Genomic DNA, 12,733 nt, shown 5'->3' with positions numbered 1-12,733 from the left:
CTGCTAGTTAAAATCTAGATGTTAGCATAGAGGATAAGATACATTTCTCTATTCTTTTCATCCATCCATTTTCTATACCCGCTTTATTCCTCATTAGGGTCATGGGGATCTGCTGGAGCCTATCCCAGCACACATTGGGCGAAAGGCAGGGGTACACCCTGGACAGGTCAACAGTCCATCTCAAGGCCACACATATAGACAGACAACCACACACTCTGGACAATTTAGAATTACCAATCCACCTAATGTACATGTTTTTGGGCTATGGGAGGAAACCGGAGTACCCAGAGTAAACCCATGCAGGTACGGGGAGAACATGCAAATTCCACACAGAAAGGCCCCTGCCTGTTCGAACCCAGGATTCAAACCCAGGACCTTCTTGCTGTGAGGCAACAGTGTTAACCACTAAGCCACCGTACTGCCCCTGTGAGAGTCCAGAGAAATTAAATTCTCACAAATGAGTACTGAATTTGTCTCTTTTCCTTGTTTACATATAGAATTAATGATTATTTCTGAGTCATTTCAAGCCTTCTGTAATTTTCTATCAGAAGTGTTTTTTATTCACCAGAGACACTTTCATGTCGTGTTATTTATTTCCACAGAGACGATTTTTAAAATGAATTTCCGAGCTAAAATGATAAACTAACCATTAGCCATCTAGGGTCAGGAAACGGTCATTCATTCATTATCAACATCCGAGGTGAAATTCGTGTGTAGCGTTTATCGTTAAATCTTGTCTCTTTAAGGGAAAGAAGAAAAAAGTCACTGCATTGCAGATTTTTTAAAAAATGTTGATAACATTGAAAAGAAATTTGAAATTCCACGGGGAAAAAAATGTGCTTAATTTTATGAAATTCAAGTGAACATGAACAGAGTTGGTTTTCATCCATCAAACTAAAATCAAACACTGAGCTCGAACCTGAGCTGAGAATCGAACTCGTGACGCAACAGACACGCAGATATGTTTAATATTTTATAATTATATTAAATATAGTATCAATTTTACAGTATTTGTATTCAATATTATAGTTTATAGTTTTCTAGTGTCATGAGATTCACTGTAACTGGTTTCTAGTCATCTGAATAGTGTTTAAATTAAATTAAAATGAAACAATAAAATAATTTTTTGTTGAGAAACGTAATATTTTCATGTATTTTTTCTTAAATCTGACATATTCCTTTTTTCCTGCGTGTGTGTGTGTGTGTATGTGTGTGTGTGTGTGTGTGCCTTTACAAGGTTATTTGGAAGCACTGAGACGTTAAATAAATTAGCTTTTTTTCCCACTCACTCGTCAATTTATGACTCTTTTCCTGCTACAAAGTTCCTACGGCACCGGAGCTTGATGGCAAACCAAACAATATAGCAATAAAAATAAAGGAGGAATCCACTTCTAACACGAGGAGGTCAACTTGCTGAACGAAGTCCAATGCTCATATTCAGCGATCTTGTATCTGCGACCGTTAGCCTGTCTGAGGCAGGGGACTGACACACTGACGCTACAGTCACACTAGTAAAAGATAAGCTTGTAGTTTGTCTCTTGTTCTTTAGTCGTAGCTCAGCTCGTTTCATACCAGCTAGTGGTCACTGCTACCTATTGTCCATCCCTCACAAGCTGTATTTACGTCATAATATTTCTAGACACATTTAATAGAATAAAATGAATGCATGTTTGATTCCAAACATCCGATTAGCATATGGAAACCAAAGTTTGAAAGGGGAATTAAACACACCGCATATCACCACACAACAACATAGGAATCTTTGGTCTGAGGAATCATTTGATCTGATGAATCGCTTGGTCTGAGGAATCATATGTGGCTCAGTGATTGGTCAGTTCAAAGTCTCAGAAATAATTTGCTAGAATTAAGAATTATGAGAAGGTAGCACAGCTTTGTCCCTGGCTAGAGTGTAAACCACACTGGAGGAACGCTTACCAATCAAATGGTGACAAAAAAAAGAAAATAAATGAACAAAAACGTTTATATTTGATCACAAAATAATCTAGATATCTAAATAAATCTTCTAAATATCTAACATTATAACGGTATATATAAAACATTAACAGGAACCCTGCCAGTCAAGGCAGTCTGAGAGCTCATGTATGTGGAAGAGGGCAGATAGAGGGCTTTTCTCCGAGCGTGTTATGCTGCTAAAAAGCTAGAAGGAAGCAAGTGGGTGCTAGCTAGCGGATAACAATATTATATAAATATAAAACAATAGCTATTTTGGAAACTGGATTTTTCTGATATATCAGTGCTTCAGATACCGAGGCTCTGATGACAATCGAGCCATTTCTCTGCCACGAAGGTCGAGATGCAATACTGTTTGTGTAATAAGGTTGAGGGATTCATTTCAATTTCATTTCACCAGGAATAAGATGAAGAAACTTCTTCTGGAACTTTTATCTTCCAGCAGCAGCTGAAAACTGATCAGAAGGTTGTGAGTTTGAATCCCAGGTCCACCAAATTGCAACTGCTGGGCCCCTGAGCAAGGCCCTTTACCCTCAATTGCTCAGTTGTATAAAATGTACTAAATTGTATGTCTGCCAAATGTCAGAAATGTAAATGTTAAGGGATACGGAGCAACAGCATGCTGCAAATGAAGAATTTATTATAAGTGAATTTTCCAGTAATGCAGTTCGTCCACTGCAGCGAATCCTCCCATCTTATCCTATTCAAATTCATGGACTTAATTTTAAAAAACAAAATAATGAAAAATAATACAAATAAATAAGTACAATTTCTGTGTGCATCTGAAAGAGTTAACTGATTCATAACTGATTTAAAGTTCACATTAATGAGATTGCTTATATGCAAAGGATATTTAAATTTTAGATTTTAGATATTACACGAATACCGCATTGTTTGCGTGAATACTCCTGCGAACTTTTTTGTCAAGTATTTTTGTTTCATAAATGGGCCTGTTGCACGTTCAGGTCTAAAACACGTTTTCTTGAAAGGAGTCAGTCATTCTGGAATTGGGAGCAGGACGAGATTAGAAAAGGAGGTTTGTTATGTCATAGTAACTGATTTAAACCCCAGAGGATGAGTTGGGTATAGTACGAACAGATGTTTTTGAAGAAATGGTCAGGAAAAGTGCAGCAAAAAGCAAAAGCTTGACATCAGACGCAGGCACAAGCAGACAGGCAGAGTGAGGAAGATATACATACACTGGGGATAGGGATGACCTGGACCTGATCACACTGAGAAACAGAAAGAGAGAGAGAGAGAGAGACATCAACAAACACTTGAAGAATGTAAGCAGCGAACAACATTAAGCTGCTTATAGCTCCAGCTAGGCCATGAACAGGCGCCCTGTACTGGAGTGTAAACTGATTCCCTCTGTTTCAAGGTTCACCAAGTTCGCATGAATTTATGTGCTCCTTTTAAAGAGAAGGTGGTCCGAAACAAGGTTAGCTCAGAGCTCGTGCACTTGTAAATCGGTGGGACATTCCGCTGCAGAATGCGAGGCTTTTGCGAGTAAACACCACTCGGTAACGTGATCCTACTCGCGCCCATTTATAGCTGTGTGTACCTGCCTTGGCAGCATACGTGCATGTTTGCGGAGGAATTGGTAGCGGACCCTGGGCACGGGGTTGCTCTGTGTGTGTGTGTGTGTGAGCTTGGACAGAAAAGGAAAGAAAAAAAAACTTATGGGGGCACTGAGCAATCGATCATCTGAGACACAAGGGCTAGTTTATGGGGACTGGAGAATGTGTGTGTGTGTGTGAGGGTGCGTGTGTGGGCGGATATTGAAGAATGTGTGTGTGGGGAAGCATGCCCATCGTTTCTGAAGCTGGATGGTAAACATCAGGGTGAGTTCACTGGGTTCGGAACAGCTGGAACACTTTGCGGTGAGGATGGAGAGGCCGAGCGCACGGAGTGTACACAAAGCGAGGAGTGAGGCGAGACGACAAACAAATCTTTAACTGAGACGCTGGTAATAACCACGTCAATTCAACAATCTATTAAAAACATAAATAAACAAGATCTGACGCATGCATTAAGGACAAACATTACATAATATGTATATACGTATAGATATATATATATATATATATATATACACACACACGTGCTTACCTTAGGAGAGCCGCTGTTCTCCTCGGCAGGTGGAGGCAGCGAACACGTCTTGTTGTTCTGAAGCGGTGGGTCCACATTGTAGTTGCGGAAGCAGCAGAAGAACGGGCTGAAGATGCTCCTGCTCCTGTGTTTCTTTAAGCTGCTGTTCGACTGCGAGACTGCAACGAAGAAAAGCCGTCACTGCAACATCTGCACATTCACCTTCTCTGCCCTGTAACTCTGAACACTGTTGCCTCACATCTGTTTCGCTCACTCGAAGGAGGTCGGAGCAAAAAGAGAGGGGGGGGGAGGAAAAAAAATATGGAAAAGTTGTCTGTTAGTCAGAGTCGCTGCCTCGGAGGGCAAACAGGACCTCCTGTATTAACGTATACACAACACGGTATCCATGGTATCCGTGTTACCTTTGCCCCGTTCACTCGTATGCGTTCTGTCTGAGCTGCATGTCATTAGTCAACAGTAATGGATTCGGAGAAAAAGAAGTTACGCAACTCGCAGAGGAGTAAAAAAAAACCTGACTACTCCCCGAACCCTCCTCTAAAATGGACACTGTACAGATACAGCTAATACACAGCACACAAATCCAATATATACCTTTACATTTCAGATACTTTCGCTTGTTGTGTCAAACTTGAATTTACCGTATTTAAATAAGAATTTTGTCTATCTGAAGTATACACACCACACATCATCCTCATACTTTCCATTTTTCACTTCATAAATCTAGATTTAAACACAGATCTTATGTCAATTAGGCCAAATGTGAAGCATGCAAGATTCCCAGAGAAAAGTAAACTCCTTCCTAGAGCTAGAAGTGAGAATGTCAGCCCAGTCATCTGTCATGATCAGTAAAGTGACGTGATGAGACGTGGAGAAGACCTGAACTGTAACTGATCTAAGTATTAATGTTGTACTTAAAGTCTTTGTTTACCCACAAGCTAATGTTATTAGCCTAGCTTAGCCAGCTAGAACATTATCTAAACAGTTGTGCTAGATACCATAAATATCAAGCATCAAGTGTTTAGGTCACTGTAGAAAAATCTGGTATAATTTACTTAAAAGCAATTTTAGAGATTTTTCATACTTTTCATTTTTGAGTTTTGAATGTTTCAAGCTTTAATTTTTTAAATTTAGAATTTTTAAAATGTTAATTTTTTATTTATGAATTTTAATTTAGAAATTATCAATTCAAGATTTTAATGAATAATTTTTATATAATAAAATAATAATATATAATAATAATAATAATAATAATAATAATAATAATAATAATAACAACTTTTTTATTTTACATGGAGTTTAATTTTTTATTTACATTTTTTTTATTTAGAATTTTAAAGATTTTAATATTTGATATATATAAATTTGGGATTTGAAATTTTAGGATTTATGAAATTAATTTCTTTTATTTAGATTGAATTTTTTTTCCATTTTTAATTGGAAATGTTTTTAAAGGCAAACCCTACCCCTAACAAATTTAAAAAAAAAAGAATGTAACATATACTAAGTCAATCAGATAAAATAAAATAAAATCATTCATATTCTGTTATATTTTGTCAGCTCCACGATGCATTTTTATGCTATGAACCTTCCACTGCTCCAAAACTGCCACTTAAACATCCTGCTTTGGAATAACAATATTCTCATTATGGTGTATATTATATTATCAGCACGTCGCTGCACGGAAGTGGACGTGGAAGTGGCTTAATGTGTGAAACACTTTTCACGTCAGAATGACCTGCAGTCTGAATTAAATCACTGAGCTGCTGATTCCCTCCTTAAAACTCAGAGCAGTCTGATGTGAACAGCACCTAATCCACGGCTCCCAGCTCAGCGTGAGTCATCTCCCAGTCGCCAGAAATCTGCACATATGACAGCATAAATAACATTACTATCAGTTCTAGGAAAAATATCCTGCAATGATCCGCAGGATGAAACGAGTGCATTTCTAATTACTCTGCCACATATTACAGCAGAGGGTGTGAGCGCCGGGAAACGTTGGCTCTTCGGGCCACGAATTTTACGAGTACAAAAACAAAACACAAATATTTCCATTGCTTCATTACGGTGTTTCACTTCAGACTTTCAGAGAAAACGAGGAAAGAGAGAATACGCCCCTTGCCCTGAATGTCCTGACGTACTGCGATATAATCAATAACAAAGTTCTCATACATCAGAATTAATCATGGCTTCATTACTTTTTCACAACAAGGCTGCTTTTAGATATTCTAGCAATAGAAAACTGCCTGCGTCTGCTGAGTCGAACGGAACGCTGTGTATGGATGAGTTGGTCAAATATTCATGAACACACTGAAGGACTAATGGGGTGTGTTTTCCAAATATTACAGACAGACAGACCAACAGACCAAGGACAGACTGACAGATTGAAAGGCAGACAGATGGAGAGTCAGACAATCAGACCACCCGACAGATTAACAGACTGAACCTAGTCAGATAGTCAGATAATCAGACCAGTAGACAGACTGACGGATTGAAAGACATATTAAAAGAAAGACAGATACAGTCACACAAACCAACTCACACAGCAACAGACAAACTGACAGATTAAAACAGATCAATAGACAGACAGACTGACTGACAAACTGAGAGACTGAAAGGCAGATTAAAAGACAGACAGACAAACAGATAGACAGACAGACAGTTCAAATCACATACCAACAGACAAAATGACAGACTAAAAAGGCATATTAAAAAACAGACTGACAGACAGACAGTCTAATAACTAATAACAATAGACAAACTGACACAAAGAAAGACTGATTAAAAGACAGACAGACAGATAATCAGACCAACTGACAGGCTGAAAGACAGACAGACAGATAATCAGATCAACAGACAGACTGACAGATTGAAAGACAGACAGACAGATTATCAGACCAACAGGCAGACTGACAGACAGACAGACAGACAGGCAGTTTAACAGACAGATAATCAGACCAACAGACAGATTGAAAGACAGACAGACAGCTGATGTACTGACAGACCATCAGACAACCAGACAGATGGGAAAGAACAGACAAACCAACAAACAGATAAACAAATAAACAGAGCAGATAGACTGAAAGACAGACATGAAACATACAAGAAAAACGTTTTCGAGGTAGACAGACAGACCAGCAGGTAGACACACAATCAAACTGACAAAAAAGACCAGCCAACAGACAGATGAGTGGACAGACAGACAAACTGAAACTAACAGACAGGCAGACACAAAAACAGTAAATAAATGATGTTTATTATAAAGCTGTAATGATGTATTGTCACTGTGACACTGTTCAGAAACCCTGCTCATCAAAAGATCCACGTTTCTCATGAAGCGGTTGCCAGATCCAGCAGTATCAGGAAAATGCTGCAAATCTGAGTAATATTTTAACTCTCAACGAGCGCGTTTAGCTCGAGGACACAAACATGGCCTTTAACATTTCACTCCGCCGTGTGACATTTTCCATATTCCTCTTTTCCTCAGCTAACCATCCAGACGAGTACAACCCAGATTTCCACCACAGCTAGATGGAGGAGGTGGGGATGACCTCCTGCAGATTGTGTTACAGATTGTCCTGATGACCAAACACTCGATAGCTGGTTGATAACAGGGTCAGGTTTCGATGAGGCACAAGTAATCAACTCATTACCTGCAGCACTCCTGTTTTTTTGTTTTTTTGTGTGGCATGTGTGTGATGTGTGTGTGATAGGCGTGTGTGTGTGTGTGTGTTTGGAGTGTGTATGCTCTCCCACTGCTTATCAGGGGGGTTTCCTCTCTGTATTCCGGTTTTCTCCCTCAGTCTAAAGACATGTGCTGGAGACTGATAGGCATCTCTAAATTGTATGTAATGTGTGTGTGTGTGTGTGTGTGTCCCTTGGGCTAGACTCCAGGTTCCCCATGATCCTGTGTACAATAATAATAATCATAATAATAATAATAATAATAATAATAATAATGCATTTAAAGCTTTTAATAATTCACTATGCTTTCCACAGCACTGTCTACAATAATGCATTCTCATAAGCAGATCCTCTATGCAAACCCAATTATCCTGACAAAGCTAAGCAGTGCAGCAGAAGGTCATCCAGTCAACTCATCCTCTCAACAAAACACACTTTTCAAAAGCTGATGTTCTGCAGTCAAAGCCGAATAATAGACACTTTGCAGCCGCTTCCCAGAGGACTGCATGTAAAACATGTGCCGGAGGTTGGGAAAAAGAACGACAAGCAGCTTCGAAAACCTCTAACCTGCTTCTCGGGAACATGACTCTGGCTTTAAACCGGCTGTAAACACAAACCAGAAAAAATGCACTGATGCAAAAATGGCAACTTTTGTGCAAGAATAGCACAGAGCTGCAGTTCATATGCTTGTGGTTTGCATGAATTTCTAAACTCCAAACCACTGCTTCATTGTTCTGAGACCTCCGGAGACCTTCTGAGACCTCCGCAGGACTGACATTGGTCCAAATATCACACGGTTGCTTGGTTGCACGCTGCATGAAGCGGCTGTTTTGTTGTATGCTGTAGAAGCAGCAGCCATGATGCTTATTAAAACCAAATCTCGGACAAGTCCAATAATCAAAATACCCCGGTGGGCTGGCTCGAAATTCCTGGCTGCTATCCTGGTTATGGTGGACGTTTTATGAGGGTGGGAATTCACCGTAATTGGGATGCAGGACACCAGTCAGGCACGTTCACACACTCGTACACACCTTGCCGTTTTTTTATGAGTTGGGACGAAATGAGAACGCAGATGAAACCTAATTCCGAGATCAGGATCAAACCGGAAATCCTGGTGCTTGTATAACATTCCATTTAAGAGAGAATGAGGAGATTGTAGGGAATGCCGTGAAGAGGCTGGGATTTCACCGTAAATGGGACGCAGGACACCAGACACACAAGTTCACACACTCGCACACACCTAAAGTCGCCGTTTTTTACGAGTTGGGACGAAACCAGAGAACACAGATGAAACCTAATTCCGAGATCAGGATCAAACCGGAAATCCTGGTGCTTGTATAACGATCCATTTAAGAGAGAATGAGGAGATCGATTAACCTACAAACAGCGTAATACACTCATTTTTTAAATATTTCCCCATCTCATTTTTGTTCCCCCAAAAGAGAACAGCATTGTGATATTTGTGGAATTTGACTCTATAGCATCTGAAACCGCTTCAGAAATGAAAACATTATTAGCTCCAGGTTTCTGGACAATGTTTAGACCGTTATTTTTTTGGCGCTCCAGCTCTGGCTTATTTATCTTACATCTTGGACGTTACCCACGGTTTGCGCAGCAGTTGACTTGCCCAACCTCTATCTCCTCTTCCAAAGTGTAGAAATCTGTACGGTCCTGTTCTCCTGCCTCGATTCTGAGATTCGATCCCGAGCGAGCATATGGAAGTGGGCGGGAACGAAGAGGAAGGAGTCGGGGAGCGGAGCAGCCAGTGTGGAAAAGCCTCGTCTGAATCCAGCCTCCTGACCACAGCATACAAACCGTGCTTTCTCCCTGTCACAAACAACATTGCAGAGAATTTGAGGCTGCCAGACACACACACACACACGCCTAAAAACATATTCTCTGGCTGCCCACAGGAATGTGTCTGGAGTCAGCCTGCATGGCAATGCCATTCTCCGCTCTCCATCTGATCCAGAAGATTATGCCTCGTTGCTGAATGCTAAACTGCGACGTCTTCCTTTAAAGCCGCACACCTCTGAGCAAACGAGGAGTAACGGCAACACTGGCAACGCGGAGATGTTTATCCAGTGAAACACACATTTACATCCTGCATGTTGTTCGGTAGCTACTTCTACTGAAAGTCAAGTCACGTTACTGCTACATTCTTTACTGCGAAAAGATTTGAACTCGAGACAAAAACCACAAAGAAGAGAGCCGGGGGTCTGTGCTATAAAGCGAAGAATCGACACAAAAGCAGTCAGTCAAACTCGAAATGATATAAATCAATTCTAATAATAATGAAAAACAATTCATAATGCATTATGATTAATCACTTCTCCAAGTAATAAGTGCATGACTATCTTAATTAGAACTAGTGTTAATTATAACCATTAAGGAAATAGGAATATTGGGAATTTGTTTATTTGTGTATTTAAAATGAATTCAAACAGTAGTGGTAAAGAAAGAATACAAATATACAGTAGAAATAAATATTATTTTCTTCACAAAGGTCCATGGAGCATGCGATTAAGACTAGAGGTCTTACATGTGAGGTCAGACTTGAACCAGACTCCATTAGTTGAAAAATTAAATGAAAATTAAGACACGGCCATGTGCAATGCCTTTGCGATATCCTTAGTAACTGTCTGGTCAGGGTCACGTAGCTGTAAATGAAAGCTGCTACTGTGTTTACGTTTGACAAAACAGAACCACCGAACGAGACGAAAAACTCAGAAACATCAAGGGCAGGTAGAAAGAAAAATAAATGGTCAGTTTAAGTAGCTGAGGTCGAGGAAGTGTCGAGAGCAAGAATTCACACATCATGCTGACACGGCTGCCGGTTCCACCTCAGAGTTTTATTTCTAGTGTTTTTACGAGGGCTTTTTTTTTATGGGATGCCCACTTTGATGTTGGGCTCTAAACAAATATCTGTGTAATCTTTTACCCAGAAACACTGGGTAGAAGTGTGGGGTGGGGTGGGGGTGGAGTTGTGTTACAGCCTCAGTATCAACGCTCGAATCAAAGTGCTTTTAAATCTAAAGGTCAAATTTATTAGGCCATTTGTCCTTCTGGGAGAAATAGTAAAATAAAAAAGTCAAGAATTCTTAACTGTATTAAAAAGCTGGTGAAGAACCTGAAGGAACCCTATGAGTGTAGAGCCCTGAGTCACCACGGTAACCGCCAGACATCAGGATATGAGGTCTGATCAAGCATCGGTTGGCATCGTTTTGAACGTAAATGCGAAGCCAAAACATTTCTGAGGACACGCGATGGGAGTGAAGGGCGCCATGTTGTCCACTCATTCGTTTACACTGTACATGAACACATTCATGGGTCCTACATGGACGTCTTGTCAACAGCTTTCAATTTTCAGTCGCTGATCTGACGTGGTGGGGCAAAGTATTAAAAGCCAATTATTTGAGGTCACATCTCAGAGGATGATTCCAAAGGGCCCTAAGGGATTTTTGTGCACCATTATGGGCATCATTTCCCGATGCTCTGGAAGTTTGTTTGGCTGCATCCCAAACCACTAAAGTATGCTTTATTCTGTTTAGTGCAGAAATATGAGATTTGGGGAACTGGCTTTGTGTTTCTGCCACATTAGAGACCTTTTTTGCCCCTGTTGTATGAGTTATTTCCTTTACACACAGTACTGATGAATACAGATTTCTGCCCCCTTGTGGTGTGGAGAGTTATTTCCTTTTCAAGCAGGACAGCCTGATCTGCCCATGCACCCTTGTCCTGATACTGATAAATGGATGTCTTACGGCTGTCATAAATCACACACACACACACACACACACACACACACACACACAGTGATATATTCAATGAAAAGCTTTTTCAGAAATTTTTTCCTTAGTGGTTTATGAGTACAGCTTTCCGCCAGTCATGCCGTGGAGATTTCATCCCTCTTGCACACACACACACAAACAGAACATATGTACATATGTCAAGCATCAGCTGTTGTATCTGCCGTGTGTACAAATGCACCGAGGATGTGATTCTTATTCGGTGCTAGCTCATTCAAATCAGCTCGACGTGTTCATGTGTGATGTGTTACACCATTTCTCGAAGGTTGTAAATGAACGTGTAAATGAAGTGAAGAAAACCGGGCAATTTATTTCCATCGAAGCATAACGCAGTAGAGAAGAGGAGGCACTATAGGCCACTATGGCGAGAGGAGCGTTCCGAAAGATATGTTGAAAATGTGTTAACAGGCCACGCATGGCTGACAGCTACACTTTGGTGACCAAGAAAAACATCACGTTAATCCTGAGCTTTCTTCCTTTTTTCTTTTTTTTCCCAGTAAAAACCTGTCACGTTCATGAAAGGGAACATTTCCCACACTGTGAAAACGCTGAGGTGATGTGATGATGGGCTGTCACATGCACGGACAGGGCCTCTCCGAGGGCCGGAAAGAGCGGAAACGCAGGAAATTCTCCACATTCCTGACAGGAAGAGATAATAAGCTTCCGACCAACAGTGGAGGAAAAATAGCCACCAGAAATGGAGCAGGGCTTCTGAGACAGGAATTAGTGTGTGTGTGTGTGTGTGTGTGTGTGTGTGTGTGGGTGGGTGTGTGTGTGTTCACAGAGAGATGCGTTTACCCAAACACAAACAGCGACAGAAAGACAGGTGGAGAGAGAGACAGAGACAGAGAGAAATTCTAGGTGGTGCTGAAGGTGTAGAGAAAAGTGAAGGCTCTGCTGCAGTTTTAAATAATTCAGATGGAAACACGGCTGGTCCTGTGTAAACACTAGCAGAACTTAATGCTAAGGAGGTCATCTACTGCATCAGAGCTGAGGCTGTACAGTAAATGCTCACAAATCAGTCCTCCGTGTTTAGATAAGCCTGTTACACACACCAGTAAAAAAAAATCCCCCAAACCTTCCTAACAAGAAAGTCCAAAAGCTATGCTAATTAAATTTCGCCAAAGTTTATCCGATTACACATCTACTCGGGAAAGAAC

General features: G+C 40.5%; 1 protein-coding gene across 5 annotated transcripts in view; it reads right to left on the bottom strand.

Annotated features, from left to right (window-relative positions):
• The window catches only part of ctdspla (CTD (carboxy-terminal domain, RNA polymerase II, polypeptide A) small phosphatase-like a), a 39,175-nt gene that overhangs the window by 10,436 nt on the left and 16,006 nt on the right, over nt 1-12,733 (bottom strand). The window contains exons 2-4 of one of the 5 annotated variants that reach the window (XM_058376455.1): nt 4,322-4,335; nt 4,084-4,241; nt 3,171-3,203 (exon numbers count right to left, since the gene is read on the bottom strand). In XM_058376455.1, coding sequence (XP_058232438.1) covers nt 3,171-3,203; nt 4,084-4,241; nt 4,322-4,335 — 205 coding nt within the window. Of the gene's footprint in view, nt 1-3,170; nt 3,204-4,083; nt 4,242-4,321; nt 4,336-4,484; nt 4,559-12,733 lie in introns of those variants that run through there. The other 4 variants (XM_058376458.1, XM_058376456.1, XM_058376457.1 and 1 more) reach the window with 4 other exon arrangements.

The sequence above is a fragment of the Hemibagrus wyckioides genome, linkage group LG23 (assembly GCF_019097595.1).
Source record: "Hemibagrus wyckioides isolate EC202008001 linkage group LG23, SWU_Hwy_1.0, whole genome shotgun sequence".
Taxonomy (NCBI): domain Eukaryota; kingdom Metazoa; phylum Chordata; class Actinopteri; order Siluriformes; family Bagridae; genus Hemibagrus; species Hemibagrus wyckioides.
This window is presented reverse-complemented; position numbering and strand designations above follow the sequence as displayed.